This window comes from Thermobia domestica, chromosome 6, assembly GCF_964235325.1.
Source record: "Thermobia domestica chromosome 6, izTheDome1.hap1.1, whole genome shotgun sequence".
Classification (NCBI taxonomy): Eukaryota; Metazoa; Arthropoda; class Insecta; order Zygentoma; family Lepismatidae; genus Thermobia; species Thermobia domestica.
Genome location: NC_137459.1, coordinates 150,584,565 through 150,602,542, shown reverse-complemented (window position 1 = coordinate 150,602,542; position 17,978 = coordinate 150,584,565). Strand labels below are relative to the sequence as shown.

At 36.8% G+C, this 17,978-nt stretch overlaps 1 protein-coding gene across 2 annotated transcripts in view; it reads left to right on the top strand.

The window, feature by feature from the left end:
* The window catches only part of LOC145688265 (uncharacterized), a 249,611-nt gene extending 245,089 nt beyond the window's left edge, over positions 1–4,522 (top strand). For both annotated transcript variants that reach the window (XM_081762246.1, XM_081762247.1), the window contains exon 27: positions 4,198–4,522. In XM_081762246.1, coding sequence (XP_081618372.1) covers positions 4,198–4,268 — 71 coding nt within the window. In that variant the 3' untranslated portion in view covers positions 4,269–4,522. The remainder of the gene's footprint in view (positions 1–4,197) is intronic.
* Positions 4,523–17,978: the final 13,456 nt, after the last annotated feature.

The following is a 17,978-nucleotide window of genomic DNA, read 5'->3' as shown; positions in this document are numbered from 1 at the left end:
GAATGATCCCGAAAACTATGGATTAGACACTAATATTGATCATTTTCGATCATTATTATATATAGCTCCCCCTACCCCTCCTCCGTTTTGAGGCATACGGCATCATAATTGTCACTGTTAATCTCAGCTGGTCCTAAAATTATGAATTCGACACTAATATTAGTCATTTTAGATCATTTTTAAATGTTTATCCCCCTCCTCTACGTTATACCCTCCCCCTCCCCAACTATCAAGGCTGAACTTGGATTGAAACTGCATAAGAAGTGTCATTGTTTCTCTCATCGATCCCGAAAACTATTGATTCAACACTAATATCGGTCATTTCCGATCATTTTTAAATTTCTCTCCCCTCCCTCCTACGTTGCATCGTCAAAGTGAATGGCCTAAAGTAATCCCTTCCCCTAAAATCATGTATGTTGAAAATTTGATTGGGATCGGTCAGGTGTTCAAGAGTGATGAAGTCACAAATGCAGTCATTTTTATTTTTATTTTTTTACATATATCTCCCCTCCCCTCCCCTACGTTGGCTCGTCAAAGTGAAACGACGAAAAACACCGGAGGCCCGACCCTCATATATGTTGAAAATTTGATCGAGATTGGTCGGATGGTTCAAAAGTATTAGGTTTTACTAGTTTTTATTTATACATCCCCTCCCCTCCCCCTGCACTAGGATTTACCGTTAAAGTGAAATTACAAAAATGTTTCCAGATCCGAACCTCATGTATTTTGAAAATTTGATTGAGATTGATCGGATAGTTCAAGAGTTATTAACTTACAAAAATAGCCACTTTCAGTCTTGAGTTAAGTTGATCTTAGTTGAGCGTCCCGTTCAGCAGCGAGGCTATATGAGACGTGGACCTACTGATTAACGTGGAATCCGAACCACATGAGCTCCCACCAGGAATCGAACTCGGGTCTCCCACGCCAAAGCACTTTCAGTCTTGTATAAATTGATTTTTATATATCTCCGCCTCCTTCTCCTCCCCTATGTTGCTCCGTCAAATTTAAACCATAAAACCAATCCCAGGCGTGATCCTCATCTATGTTGTAAATTTGATCAAGATCAGTCGAGTGGTTCAGGAGTTATTAAGTTTTATTTATTTTTATGTACCCGCTTCCCCTCCCCCAACCCTCCCTTAGTTCTAACATCAAAGTGAATAGCCTGAAACCAGCCCAGCCTTGAACCTCATCCATGTTACAAATTTGATCGAGATTGTTCGGGTGTTCAGGAGATTTAGAGTCACAAACATAGTGATTTTCAATTTTATATATATTGCTATAGTTTCAAATTACTAAATTGTTAAAAATTGGTATTCTTGACATCTATTGGGAAACACGTGAACAAATTTTGCAAGGGCACCTATGGGCAGGTGTTTGTTGTAAATTCCGTTAGCTGGTAGTATTGCGTGTGTCGTAAAATCAATATGTCGATAGAATTATGAGGAATTCATAGCTGTTTTTCTGCATATATCTACTTTTTTCTTACTTTTTCTTTATTTATCGTTAACTTTAATGATAATTTGTGATAACGTCAATTGTTTTCTCAGCTTAAATTATTTAAATGTCAATTCTACAAGCCTTCATCTATTTTATCCATTTTGAAAATCCAAAAAATGTCGAAAATTAACGAAGTTATTGATACTTTACATCAAAGTGTTTTCTCACCGTTCACGTTCACTACATCTGAATCGGTCAAACGGCACTTTTCAAATGACTGTTTGCTCCGCAGGTATAACAAAGAGACGGATGTTTTAACGAAATTTGATACTTCAAACATTCTGCTATACGACCCAAAACCTAAAACTTCTCGAATTCATTTTTTTTAAAGATTTTTGACCAGCTTTTTGAGATTTCAGCCCACTGTGGAACAGGTTAAAAGTAGAGATTGTTCAAAAAAATCATGAATTTTCTTTTTTTCTTTAATAGCCGAGAGTCTACTATACTAAATTAATTATATAACCATATACAAATATATAAAATTAACAATTGAATATTGTATTGTAAATTGGCTTCTATCACTGTGATGAATTTCTTCATTGTATGACATCGGAAAATGAGTGGAATTAAGGTTTAAGATGAATCGTTGAAAATTATAGAAAAGTATGTAAAAATATCATATATGTATAACATAAAATGTAAAATAATGTATAACCGTGGACTTCTGTTTGCTTGTTCTGTGTGAGAAGCTTGTGAAGTCAAGTACGGATGCTATACCAACGAGACCAAAACAGCGCATTGAATTTTGGAACCATGGAAAAGTTGAGTTCAAATTAAATTCATCGTCATTTACAATCACTTCATCTATTAGCTGTCAATATTTCTTATCTGTAATAGATACTAGTCGACCTCATCAAGGTTCATATGCAGTGATTACTTTACCCATGCACGAAATTCCTCCTTTCCTTCTGCTTATTGTATTCCGATCCACGGTTTCCCCACTATCAACGGCTTGTAAACAAGTACGAATATCTCTCGAGTTCACTTCTGTTGTTAAAAATTTAATCACGTGTTGTTTTAGCCACGCTACTCCATTTCCCATTTCGACTTATATAGAATGAGTGAAAGGAATTCCAAGAGCGTTGGCATTCTTGTAGTAAGCATGATTAATCTTATCAGATGATATTAGAAGTCATTCTGTGTGTTGTTTTGATCATGTAACATGCGCATTTATTTATGTGCATATTATAACAGCAAAATATCACTCTTAACATTTCTACCCCCTCTATGCAACATTGTGGTTCAGTAGAATAATACACAATTTTGTAATTTTGTAACGATGCCATTTAACTGATAAATCGAATGTAACAAAGGGAAGTTCGAGAGAGAGTGGGTACTGGTGCATGCACTTGAAGTTGAGAAGGTAGAAGATATGGTGTTGAGAGCAGCATTAAAAAGTTAAATCGAAACCAGACTCATTAAGCAAAACCATAAAATAGAACTATTTAAAATGAAATGAAATGAACTTTCTAGTTTTACGTCCTACGATTATGGCCTGCACGCAAAAGCAGAAAAATGATTAATGAAACTGAATGCTTATGAAATAACTGATGGAATGAAAATGTAGGAACACATCTGAGGAACTCCATGGACACAATGTCGTCAACCACGACTCGCATGGCTGGAGATCGAAGCCAGGACCTCGGTGAGCTCTATTACTCAGGCCCATGCTCCCACAACTATTTAAATTGTTTGAATAGTCTTAGTCAAATAATTGTCCGAACAATTACCCGTTAATTCGTGTAAACTCTTCAAACACATATTCAAATAATTTTCAAATATTCGGAGAATATATTGTTCACTTAATCGTAAGTATCTCGGATGCAAGATTTTTTATTGATCATACAATTTCTTTCTTATTTACTCCGAATTGTCTAAAATAAATGGAGATTCTACTATTTCAACATCTCATGATTCTTACAACTTTCATTATTCGTATTGAATTTCATTCTGAGGTCTTCGTTCTTCCTCAAGAACACATAGTTGAATCAAAACACTACACCAAAATAATACAAATATCGACACGTAGTCTAGTATTGAGGTCCACTAAGCTATGTATACCAAACCAAAATGACCACTTAATTTTAAGTAGAAACAATCGGCTTGAAATCTATTGTGATAATAATAAAGAATTCTCAGTAGTTAGGAGCATAAGAGTATATAATTCCCTGCAAAATTTTAAGTTGCTCCTTTCTATTAAAGCACGTACCTCAATTAAAATGATTCATTTTGTAAAGTGGTGAGACATGAACTTAGATAATTCAGAAATAAAAGGAAAACAACTTGATTGAAAGATGTGATACGTTTCTAAGAGATGTAATAGATAATTAAATCACTGAAACACTGCTATTGTGACACACTGCAGAACATCATCAAAGAGAAATTCCTTCTCGTAATGTGGAACACAATGAAAAGAAAATATATTTTTTTTTTCTGGTTTGGGAAAGAGTAGAGGAGGGGATAAAAGAACGAAAAAAAATACTTACAAATAATAAATTATAAAAATATACGTATCAATTTGTACTTATTCCTTGCTTTCACACTTGAAAATAAATGCGTTTATGTATAATTCATTATGCATACTTGAAATTCAACTACATTCTTATTACAGTATATGCTAATAACAATGACTGAATTTAAATTGCAGTAGTTGTCAACTCGACACGTAGTAACTGTACATTTTTTTCTTTTTCTTTTCAGAGGGACCTGCAACTCCGGAAAACGTTTTTCTTAATTCACTAACAGATCCAAAGCAATTTGTCCTTCATTAGTACACAGAAGTACATATATGCGTATATTATGTATCCACAAAATGCTGTAGTCCTATGTTTATATATTTGTTCTCAACCTCCAATGTAAAATGTTCAAGTTGGGTGTATTAGTGGTAAAACAAATTAACTTCTTGTAGGATAATTTACTTAAGCTTTGCTCTTTCTTGTATAAATACAACGCACTGTACATTTATGTTCAAATATAATTAGATACGAAAATTCTAACTTTTAAATTAAATATAAGTATTCCTTCATTTACTAGTGTTAAGAGTGTAATTTTGTTACAGCGTGAACAGAAAGTCATGCAACATACAGCACTAATGTTTAATCCTTTTTCCCATACTACTCACGTGACCGTGGAGTATTTGGAATCTGTGTTACCAGGACGAATTATTTGCAAGCTACTATGGCTACCCCGGTCTCTAGACCTCACTCCACTCGACTTTTCCTTATGGAGATATAGGAAGTCGGCAGCTTACACAACCTATCCCCAAACTTTAGAGATACTGCAGATCAACATTCAACAAACTGTGCAGAATAATTCACGTGCAACACTCTAGAACGTGTTCATGAACATCAGTAAATAGTGCACAATTCTGAAGCTGTAAATGGTGGCTATTTTCAATATCTTTTTTATTACTTCCAAGAGTTGCGTAACTTTTTGATCACCCTGCGTTATCATAGCTAAGGGACGAAACATCTCCAGTATGATACAATTACCATTGTATATGATTCATTCACCGGAACACTATAATTTAAAGAATGGTTCAGAGTTTGCACATTCTTATGTGATACTTTATTCTATGTATGTGGACAATTAGCATCGCGTCTGGCGACCCTACTAAACAGCAAAATTTATTTGCTCTATAGAAAATTACTGCTTTTAGCTTTGTATATAATCAGGAATAAGATACAACTGTAGAAATGTTTTAAACAAATACATTGGCTCTTCGAATAATTAGGTATTTGCTATTATTTTTACATTTCTCTACAACTATCATACATATATATTTGTTTACTTGCGTGCCTTTTTAACTCTTTAAATGGCAATATCTTGGTAAATAATAATTAATAAGATAATTACTTTTGTTAACACCAAAGTGATGCCTTCATAAGATCAATTTATCAGTTATAAATTATTTTTATAGTTTGTCTATCAGGTGGACCTGGGTTCAACTTCCATGTGAGTCGTCTCTATTAGCCTATATGGCCTAAAAGTTTCAGATAAAAAAAAGAAAAACTAATAGGCATACATTATTGTCAAAAATATCGCCTAGCTTTAAACGGTGATGTTTTATACATACATACACACACACACACACACACATACATACATACATATATATATATATATATATATATATATATATATATACAGTAAACCCTCGTTAACACGAATTCCAAGGGACTGAAAAATCAGGAGTTCGTGTTAAAAGAATTCGTGTTAACCGGGGACCCAAATTTTATTATTCGAATACATTTTCTCCATACATACGCACTACAGTATACAGACTATACATACCACTACAGTATATTATGTATGTCATAGAAAACACTAGAGATGGTATCGAGATGAGACTGAGTAGTCTCGGTTCCAAATTCGAGACGAGACGAAGACTATTCTCTGTCGTGATACCATCCACAGAATTGTATCGAGACGAGACTGAGAGTTTCGGTCTCGTCTCGATTTCGAAAAGCACACTTCGATCTCAAATTCAAGTTAAGATCGAGATCGAGACTAGTTTTGGTCTCGGTACCATCCTCTAAAAAGTGAAAACACTACAGTAAGTTTATTATCCTATCTTCGAAGATTTACAAAAAAAGTTTCCACGCAGAAAATCCAGGTCAAGTTATAAAATTGATAACTCCGCTAGTAGGGTGAGTACCGCTGGAACCGGAAAGGTATTTATGATTGCTGTCACCAGTTTGGAGTTACAGGGGAGAGAAGATGTTTTGTTTCGAGCTGTCGCCAGCTCGTCTGCCAAGCACCTTCATGTTCAGCGCTTGACGGAGGACAGAATCAACACCTCATAAGAGAGGAAAGATACCTGTTTCTGGTTTTTCTTTTATTTACAAGGCAATTTTCGTCTGTATAAATACTGTATGACAAAAACTGATCTGGAGTGAAATCTGAAATAAGAAAAATGATCTGAAAAAAAAAAAACAAAGGATTTAAAGTTCGTGTTAAATCAAAACCTTTACTGACTCAAGGGACTAAAAATTAGTTCGTAATTCGTGCTAACCGATAAAACTTCCTATAAGATAACGTACAGCGATGCCGGGACCGAAATTTTGTTCGTCCTAACCGAGTGTTCGGCTTAAGCGAGTTCGTGTTAACGAGGTTATACTGTATATATATATATATATATATATATATATATATATATATATATATATATATATATATATATATATATATATATATATATATATATATATATATAAATTTATCTATTGAACAAATTCCCAGATACAGCATAACTTTGCAATTTTACACAGGGAAATGTTAACAAACAAACGATAAAAAGTGTCAACAAAAAGAGTGCAAAAGTAATATTATTTTGCCAAAACTCATTTAATTCTCAGTCAAACACTGGGTAGCTCGAAAAAATGTCCACATTAGTTTTTAGATGATTATAACAGTTCGGTATTCTGTAAAAAGACCTGTGTATAATTGTAAACCTAGGGCGGGCAATATGGAATAAGTGGGTATTCCGGGTTATGTGGGAAGGGGCATGTAAGGATAGTTCCCGAAGTTTTGTTTCGATCTTAAGTTCCCATGAACTATCATATGAAGAAATTTCAGGTTAGAGTTATCTCTGGGTACTCCCGGGGTCTGAGTATTATTAGCGTATCGCAAGAGTTCCTCCTCAGGTAATATAAGTGCAGGCACATGAAAATGTACTATAGCAATAAAGAAAATTGAGAACAGAATCAAGCCTAGATAATGTGTAGGTGCTGCCATAGCCTATATGGAAGAGCAGTTTTCGATCTTTGGCGCTATTAGAGACTCATACAGGGTGTTTCAAAACAACATCGATAACATTTGGGAGGTGATTCCTGACACCAAGACAAGACAAAAAATATAGACCAAGCTGGCTGCACAAATGCTTCCTTTCTGAGTTATAGGCTGCCGAAAACATGGAAAAATGAACTTTAAATGTCCATAGCTCCAATATATGATCTACCGTAGTCGGGCCAACACTTCACTTAGGAACTAGTATGTGCCCTATCCAAATATCCATGCTTCTGAATCCTGCGGTACTGCTGCAACAATTTTTATAAAGGTAGTTGAGTACTTCAAGTTATATGCTCGTGGTCAAACTCCTGCAAAAATTGCTGCGTGGGTACCTTAGGATTCTGAAACACATATTTTTGAATAGAACACATATTAATTCCTAAGTGAAGTCTAGACCCGACTACGGTAGGTCCCATAGTTTTGGAGCTATGGACCTTGAAAGTTCAATTTTTCATGTTTTCGGCAGCCTATATCTCCGAAAGGAAGCATTTGTGCACCCAGGTTGGTCTATACTTTTGCCTTGTCTTGTTCTCAGGAATCACCTCCCAAACGTTGTTGGTGTTGTGTTGAAACACCCTGTAGAATGTTGCTAATAATGCCACTGTGCATAGTTCAGTAAATTGATAAAGAAGCCCCAATATGAGCATTGAATTCTTAAGAACTGAGAAGATGTAGTCAGAGAATGTGAGTTTCGAATCGAAGATGACACCAAGATCATTATGACTAGCAGAATGTATAATATGAGAATCGTTGATATGGTATGTAGAGGGAACAGAAGACTTTTTCAGAATAATGGTAATACTGTCATATTTCTTGGTGTTAAGTTTCAAGTGTCACATTTCGCACCAGCCTATAAGGTGATTTATGTCTTCCTGTAGGGCAATCGTGTCATGGAAGCACGATATTGTTCTGTATAACTTACAATCGTCAGCATAGAATAGAAGGCCACTAGGATGAGCTGGTAAGTGCGAGTAGAGATTATCCATATACAGAACAAATAGCAAGGGCCCAAGTACACCACCCTTAGATTACAGGTTGGGGGTTAGAAGTCGCCCCTGAAAGGACAACTCTCTGTTTATGGTCCTTCAAGTAGCTGGTGATTAAACAGAGAACTTTGCCGTATACATTAAACTATTGGGAAGCTTGTGGAGAGGATGAATGTGACTGACAGAATAAAATACCTTGGAGAGATCAAAGTAAATAACATCTAATTGAGTATTGTTATTTATACATTTAACTGCACAGGAAAGAAGAGTACTTAAGTTGTGAGACTCGAGCTTCTCGATACAAAGCCGTGCTAAGAAGTGTGAATGTAAGGTGAGGTGAATTTAAGTAGCCTGTCTTTGATTATTTTTTTTCGCAGATAATTGATATTATAGAAAGAAGAGATATTGGCTTATAAGAGGATACATGATCTTTAAAGCCTGCTTTATATATTGGGGTCACGTGAGCTAGTTTCCAACTGGTGGGATAATACTCTTCCCCGAAGCACCTATTGAATAAGGTGAATAGATGAACCGCAAAAGCTGAGACAGTTTTGTTGAGAAAGAGAGAACCAGTGTTTTCGGGTCCAAGAGATCTATGTGGAGATAGCGACTGAAGAGAACCAGAACTTCGCCTGGAGAGGTAGAGAGGTTGGATAAGGTGTTAGAATAGATGGGGCAGATGGATTGTAGGGGGAAGGAAAGTAAATGTTTTAGTGAAGTAGTTATTAAAGAGGTCGAGTCTTTGATAACACCGGCCTGCGAAATAAAATGTTTTTCTCCGGCAAAAACTTCGAGATGATTTAACCTAATTTAGGTGCGCTGATTTCAAATATCGAAACCGTGTTTGCCTATATATATATATATATATATATATATATATATATATATATATATATATATATCAATCGAAATTTTTTATATTGTTGTAATTTAGATAGAAAACACCATAATAGAGAATATGTATAATTTGAACGGACATGATCAAATTGCAACGAATATACAAAACATTACTTTATGTAACAGTTCATTTGTAAATGGTATAAATCTTACCACAAGAACACTATATTTTTGCCTATCACATACAGTTTGCTACTATATGAAATCAATTTTTTCATATTGTTTTAATTTCAACGCAAAGTTCACCATAATAGACAATATCTGCTATGTGAAAAGAACATGATCAAATTGTAACGGTTATACTAAAAAGCACTACTTAATGTAACATGTTCATTGCTAGAATGTATGAATTTCACTACGAGAACACTATTTTTTGCTGCGCTTTGATGTGAATGAACGCTGTGTTGATTTGCGTTTGTGTCCCTGAGTAGGGTTATCTCGCACTAGACACCAACAGTAATCTGACATCATGGAGACATCCCATCGCCCCTGATATCTTCGTTCCATTTCTTTTATGTCTTGATAGAACCGTTCGCCATGTTTCTCGCTGAATGTTCCTAAATTTAAAGAAAAATAGTGCAGATGACTGTGCAAGCAATGTAATTTTAAGCTCATGTGGCAACCTAATTTCTGGAAGTAGTACAGCATGGTTTTGACAATCTGTTGGTAATTGTCATCTTTAACATTACCCATGAATTTGGTGGAAACATCCTTGAATGATTCCTATGCCTGAAGCTGTGTTTCACTCATCGACGTAGTGAATATAGGATCCATAGGCGGCGCTAGGATTTTGGTAATGTGGGTACAGGCTGGAGGGATAAGACATAGTAAAAAATATTAACATGGTACACAATAAAAACTTTTATGTACATATTTAAAGAAACTTCATACATGGATACACGTGTATGTGAGTTATGGATTTGTCAAAGAAATATTAGAATTTTTAAATATACAAGTTTTTTTTTTTTTTTTTTTTTTTATTGCATCAATTACAAGAGCTTTGGTTGAAGATGTGGATGCGTGTGAAGAGCTTTGGTTTTATCCACCCAAGCAAAGTTCCTAGTTTTGATTTAAATGTTTTAAGGGCAAATTAACATGCTGACATGCGTACATACAATAACAACTCAACTAACAATTACATCCAACTGTTCGCCAAAGATGCTTTGCCAACACATCCTAACATTGTTGCCAGAACGCTCTGCACTATTGAGCCTTAATATCTCAAAAATAACCCCTAAGTTTTACTAAAGAAAAAGAAAAAAAGAAAAGCAAGTATCTTATGAGAAATTAAAGAAGTCACTCAAATATATACAAACAGGAAACAAGAAATATAAAAAATAGAAGGGATTATTGTAGAAAATCTGAAAATCGAAGTTACTGTAGGTGCAGCTGCACCCATAGCACCCACTGTGGCGCTGCCTATGATAGGATCCTTCATAAGCTTCTGAATTTGGGGACCGTCGAATACTCCTTCCTTAATTTTGCCATCCGACAGTCGTGGAAATTTCTGACAAAGGTACCGAAAGCAGGGATTACTTCTATACCTCTTAACGTACTGCTTCAAAATTCCCAATTTTATATGTAAAGGGGGCAATAACATATTTTGAGGATCAATTAATGAAAGATTTACTTTTTTTTTTTTCTCCTGGCACGAGCTATTTCCTCTTGGGTCACTCAGAAACTAACTAGTGTCTATCCTTGTCCCGAGAGTCCCACTCACACAGAAAACACGGTAACTTTGTACAATCTGCTTGCTGTCCCAATATGATATTTTACACTTTTAAATCACAGCACAGTAACCATCCGTGTTCATTGTATTTCAGTATATTGAATGGGCGACTGGCACTGAAGCAAGTTTATTCCCATTGTGCAGAACACCTTTGAGACTTCTTTTACTCGAACCAATAAATAGACGCCAGTCCTTTGCTTGGTAAACTATTCGAAGACGACGAATCAAGCCAGGGATATCACAGCGAAACACAAGTTCTTCTTCTTGAACAAAAAACTGTCTGAATTCTTCCTCCCCATTTCTGTAACGATATGAATTTATCCCAGAAAGTAAACTATTTCTCTGTTTTAATATTGATCCTAAAAGTTCATTCTTTACTTTAGCAAGGCCTACGTCATGCACCAAATCATTTAAGTTACACTGATTATAAACACGTGCAGTTTTATGTTCAACATTCGGTATAAAGGTATCATAATCACCATCCTCCGCACTTGAAGATGACGAAGACACACTCTCTGGTAACTGTATTGGTGGTTTTGGGACAAGAATATCAGGTCCATGTGTGTTATGGCTGACGGAACGCTCGGATACACAATGTGCTTTTTTGTGTTTCGTAGTGAAACCTGATACTTTACATACACACAAATAACAGTCATCAACATGATTTCTTTATTCCCGCCAAACCATGGAAATTCCGAATGGCATTGATGGCAACAACCCTTTGTACCATTGCCGCAGGTTTTCTACACACGTTTTACACACAATATGAGGTGCGAAATTCTTGTCCTGATCACCTAACTTCATGTTAAAATATGCCAAGTACAAGCTTTTTATAAATGGCGTAATATTTCCCTTCTGGCCTTTAACTGTATAATGGTCACATATATAACAGAAAGAGTTTGGATTGTTCACACATTTTCGCCTCCGAACATCACTGCCACTTGCGATTTTTAACACAAACTCACTCATGGATCGACTTCAACTAATCCCCTCCAAAACAGAGGACATACAATGTTTCATCTCAGACATGTCCATACCTGCATTCCATACACCCAATCCAAACCTTATTTACAAAAACGAAGCTCTATTAGCATAAACATGAGAAGGACTTGTGACAAGTCTGTACGTGATATGAAACAACTGGTATTATTTTTTACGTAAGGACACTAAATCTAACGTATATCACCTAAAATTACTTTTGCCGGAAAATCTTCGCAGGCCGGTGTAATCACTACCTTCCAATATTCTCGTCTTGAACTGTTGCCGGTATGCCAGGAGATTTCGATCTAGATTTAATTACAGACCAAACGAGTTTATGGTTGCTAACAGTAAAATCACCAATTGAAATGAAATGAAATCTTTAAGTTTAACGTCCCACGGTTATGCCGGTTAGGTTAAAGGAGACGGTGATAATGAGAAATGAGTTAAATGGTGGAATGAAGAAAGTGGGAGGAAACGGAAGAACCCCGAGAAAACCACGAGCACGGTGTTTGTCCACCACAAAGTCCACACGGCGCGAGCTGGGATCGAACCAGGTACCCCAAGCACCGGAGGTGAACGCTCTACCACTGAGCCACCGCGCCCCCAAATTCCCAATTGAGTCAATGCATTCAAAGTATTTACGTCGCTGTACCTTCTTGGTAAGGCTTCTAATTTTAGTGAAATGTTTGTATGTGTAGTCACTCGGATGTGACTTCCACAGATTACAAGCAAGCTTTTTTTTTCTGTTTTTAAGATGATCGCGTAGTTCATTGTCATATCAGACCAGAAACTTGTTCGATTTTGAAGCTTTTACAGGGACAAAGTCCTTTATGGTTGAGTGGACAGCAGATGTGAGTCAGTCCACATACTCGTCAATAGTTCCTGCCTCTAACAAACACCAAGGAAACAGTTCAATAGCCCGACAGGTGTCACCTCAAGGGGCTCTCTTCCAAAGAAGTTGTGACCTACTTTTGAAGGGCTGGTTTGTAGTAGTGGAGGGTAGGAAATCGAAAGAAACATCCAAGGAATCGTGATCCGAGGGAAATAGATTTCTGCATGGGACAACACAATGAGGTTCAAAGTTAGAGAGAACGTAGTTAAGATTGCTTTTTATGCGGGTACATATTATGTTGACCTAGTCCATGAAATAATTGTCGTTTCCACCTTTAGCGATTCCACGCTTGCTGTCCTGCCACGTGATGGAAAGGTTGAAATCACCCAATAGGATGACGTCACCGTGAGACAATGCTTGTAACAGTGAATCTGGCAAGCTTTTAAGATGTACTGGGGAGTGTTCTTGTGGAGTCTATAGAAGCACCCAATAAACACAGAGCGACGCCTTGGAATAAAAATTTCCACCCAAAGTTCACAATTCCGTCCAAGATCCAGTCTTCTCTTGCTCTTCCAGTTATTATTTATACAAATTATCAATCCATCTCCACGAGTTCTGCGGCATTTACGACAAATGGAGAAATTGTTTGAAAGATTAATTTTACTGTCGTTCACTGAGTCATTCAGCCACGATTCGGTCACTGCGAAGGGGCCGCGGTGGCTCAGTGGTAGAGCGTTCACCTCTGGTGCTTGAGGTCCCGGGTTCGATCCCAGCCCCCGCCAAGTGAACTTTGTGGTGGACAAACACCGTGTGCGTGTGTTTTCTCGGGGTTCTCCCGTTTCCTCCCACTTTCTTCATTCCACCATTTCATACATTACTCATCATCACCGTCTCCTTTAGCCTAACCGTGGGACGTAAAACTCAAAGATTTCATTTCATTTTTTCGGTCACTGCGAAGCAATCCAGTTCTCTTATCTCAACTAAGTTGGTTGGGTATTCCAGTAATTTGTTTTTAATACATGGAATATTTTGGTAATATATGTTAAAAACACTGGTAGAATGTGGACCGGGTGGGCCAGGATTTACGTATCACTACAAAGGAGGAAAAAAAGTTTTTTTTTTTTTTTTTTTTTTTGCTTTTGCTTTTGCTTTTGCTTTTGACCCTGTCACACAGTCACTGACAGTTACTCCGTGACTATTAGTAGTATCTAAAAGAGCACATGGCGGTTCCCTTGGTATGCAAAGCAGCAGCAATGAAATGAAAGGATCTTTCACTCCACTTCAATCCATGTGTCACTGGCAATACTTCACTTGAGAAAGTCACAGCACCGATGCTACCTGAAGAGACCAGAGCACGCACATAAACACCACACACAACCACCAAAAAAGGTAAATAAAAAAATAAGAACACCACTTTGCATCGACCTGAGGTATCATTGCTGCCAAGACATTTCGGTTTATATAAGCGCACCGAAGAAAAAGTTATTCTTTCTTTGTCTCAAGTAGAGCTTACACAACACCGCCTCTGGCCTGAATCCTGTTTGGAAGTGACTCCACATGTTGCAGATATGTCACATCACTGTGAATCCACTAGTTCATGAAGAGACCCCGTAATTCAAGCAAAGTACGCTGATACTTATTTTTTCTGCCTTTCACCCGCTGCTTCAGTTTCGCAACTTTTCAATTGGGTTTAAACCTTTGGATTTTGCAGGCCAAACCAGGTGCGACAGGGTATTTGAATATTTCTCAAACCACGTACAAATGGTTTAAGCCCTGTAAACACGGCAGCTGTCATTTCTTGGAAGAAGGAAGAGTCCACTGCATATTCATTTTAATGGAGAAATAGTAACACCTGGTCACTGAAAATATCCAAATAAACATACTGGTTCGTTTTCGCATTCAGCTGTATGAGCAGGTCCAAGTTACAGTATGAAAAACACTTAACACCATCAAAGCACCTCCTCCAGCTCGAAACACATACAACCCTTCACGCATTGAAGGTGAAATTCTTCATCTGGCTTTCAGTGCACATCACAGTTTGCACCAGTGCAATACAGAAAATTGAAACTCATCGGACCACACTACGTTCCCAGGTTCTCTGTGTAGTTTCTGTGTTTTTTGAGCCCATTGAAAACGTACAGTTCTAGGTGTCTCACTGAGAAGTAACTTCTTTCATGGTACTTACTCCAAATTCTATTGCATGAAGTATTTTTGCGAAATACTTCTGGAAATTGATTGGAATGGGCCTGCATTTATGGACTGCAGATTCCTGCAGTGTGCCTGCTAACGTATTTATTAGTGTACCTATATGCTATTCTCATTAAATATCTTTTTTTCTACCTAAGTTTTGACAATGCTGTCAGCAAAAATTCTACGTTTAATACGATCTTTGAAAACAACATATAATAATTTGGAGGGGCAAAAGTGAATACTATCTGAGTTTACTGATTAGATTGCTCCTCAAAAGCTTTACATTATAATGAATTATACATATAGTTCAACACAAGGTAGCAAGTAATATAAGCAGTCCACTATTTCTTAAAGACTGATATCCTTGGAAAATGTTCAATGTATTCACATACAAAAATAAATATAACATGAGAAGGAAAGAAAACGTACGGCCAAGCATATCGTTCCTTCCTTCGTGTTTTCTTCTGTTTAGACAGGAGTTCAATCCTACTTGTTTCAAGTATTTTTTCAATTGCCTTTAATGGGTCAACACAGGAAATTTTGTGGGGTCTTACCTGGAACTGAATACGATATAACGCTCACTCCAGGCAATCATGCTAACTATTCAATTAAAAGAAGGAATTAAAATACTTTTATCCTTTGAAAATGTTACAAAAGAGAACGAATCTCTTTCTCACACAAAACCCTTTGTAATGCATGCACAAAATTGAAAACCTGACAATTATAGCAGTGAAATTAATATGAAATGTTACTCACGGAACCATTTTTAACCGAATGTAAAGTTTTCTTGTTACGTGAATGCCAGCAAACTTAAATTTCATGACTAATATCATTATAATCACCAGTGTGCATCCTAGCTACGTATCATCTTACAAGATAAGCAGAAAGTAGTTTTTTGTGCTTGATTTCGACAAATCCTACTATGAGTACACCACTTTTCTTTGTACAGTCCGCAGCAAAAAACCTGCAACATGAGCATTTAACTTTATTGTGAAACTACGTCTAACAGCGCAGGGAATCAACATAACGTCTAATTGGCACGAATCACGCCAGGAGAAACTTCGACGTCCTCCCCTGCACACTTATTTTGGAGCAAAAGACTTCGTCATTTCACAATAACGAAGTTGCAGGCAGTAATGAAGTTGCTCATGTTGCAGGCTCTTTGCTGCGGACTGTACACTCCGGTAATCATCTTCTGAGTTGATCTGCAAGCGGTTGAGTAGAGGATCTATTCTTTTGAAGAAATATTAATGTTTTACTTCCTTGATATCCTTTCTAAAAGATTTGTAGTTCCACTACCACAGAATTCAGTCTTATAAATTACAAGAAACAGAATTCTCCCATCGACGACGTACTTACTTAGTTAAATATATACAGCTAGGCTGCCATGCTGCAAGAATCTTGTAGCTGCCATTAAAATATCTTGCAATCCCATCATTCTATTTACTGTTTACACATTACACCTTTCTGAAAACAAGAAAGATATCTCCACTTATGCACCACTGCTCTCTAGTGGACAAATAGTAAAACTCCTCATTAAAAACGTGTATTTTGGCGCGCTTCCCCTCTCCGTGCAAAATAACCCGGAGAGTTTAGGAAGCGGCGAAACTTTTTTTTTTCCTTTATTTCAGTGGAAGGGCGATAGCAGGTAGCAAGCAAGACGACCCAGAAAGTTGAACATGGTTTGACTCCTTGCACGATGAAAAACATGTAGCACGTCCCTTTTAAAATTATGTTTATATGGAGAAATATTGTAGGGTGCATTTCTTTTTTATTTATTTTTTAATAACAGCTACAAGATTCTTGCAGCATGGCAACCTAGCTTTAAGCGGTATATATATTTACGCTTTCTTTATTTATGATTAAATATCACTCATGCTTGCTGTCGCATATTTTCGGCATCTCACGGGCATCGCCGTGTGAGAAGGATCATTATTGGTAGTGGTACAATATTTATAATATGTAGCACTGGAATACATATATATGACGGTAGCCAACACTCGAACTTTACATAATTATAAATTTACATCAGATTATGAGTTAATTTGATTGTGATGTTACATACAGAACATAAATAAATCATTTATTCAAACAAAATAAAAACTACCAATTATTATTAGGAACGTATAATGTATTTGTCAGTGCAACAACAATCGTTTTTATCGATTTTCTAAAAATCTACCTTGAGAATTTGCCTTCAACATGTCATTTTGATGAAAGAATTGGGACAGAATAATCAAGAAACCCACAGCCATCTCACATGAAAGAAACAATCTCTAATAGAGATAATGGATTTCAATTCAGTCCTGTTTGGTCGGCCCTTTTCAGGAAAAAAACAGACGTTCAACAAACCTATCTCTCGTAACCACAACAACGGCCTATCAGGAGCCAGTATTCCCCTCAGTCAAATCACAGATCTCCATTCATAGCTCCGTCCCTAAATAGCCATACGTATATATGCCCACATATCTCCGGTCTCTTCATCGCAATTCCTGAAGATAAATTCAATGTCTGCATTTCAAACGTCAGATGTTAGTAATATCTTCACCTGGTTGATAGCCCGAGAACATTTGCTAAAATCATGTTATTTTGTTCAATTCGATATGATTTATCGATTGCAGTAGGTCTCATCTTAGGAGAATATTATAGTTACACAAGAATTAAAGTTTAAAAGTTCATCACAATTTTGGGCTACACCTCATTAAGCATGCTGTGTATTTTGTCGTCTTACTAGTGTCATAGTGGAGTGTTTGGTGAAAGTACGAGTGTCATTTCAAAAGTTTTGCGCTCAGTGGTAGAGCGTTCACCTCTGGTGCTTGGGGTCCCGGGTTCGATCCCAGCCCCCGCCAAGTGAACTTTGTGGTGGACAAACACCGTGTGCGTGGGTTTTCTCGGGGTTCTCCCGTTTCCTCCCACTTTCTTCATTACACCATTTCATTCATTACTCATCATCACCGTCTCCTTTAGCCTAACCGGCATAACCGTGGGACGTAAAACTCAAAGATTTCATTTCATTTCATTTTCAAAAGTTTTGCACACAGCGCATGCGCGACCATTTGAGTGGTGTCATCAAGTT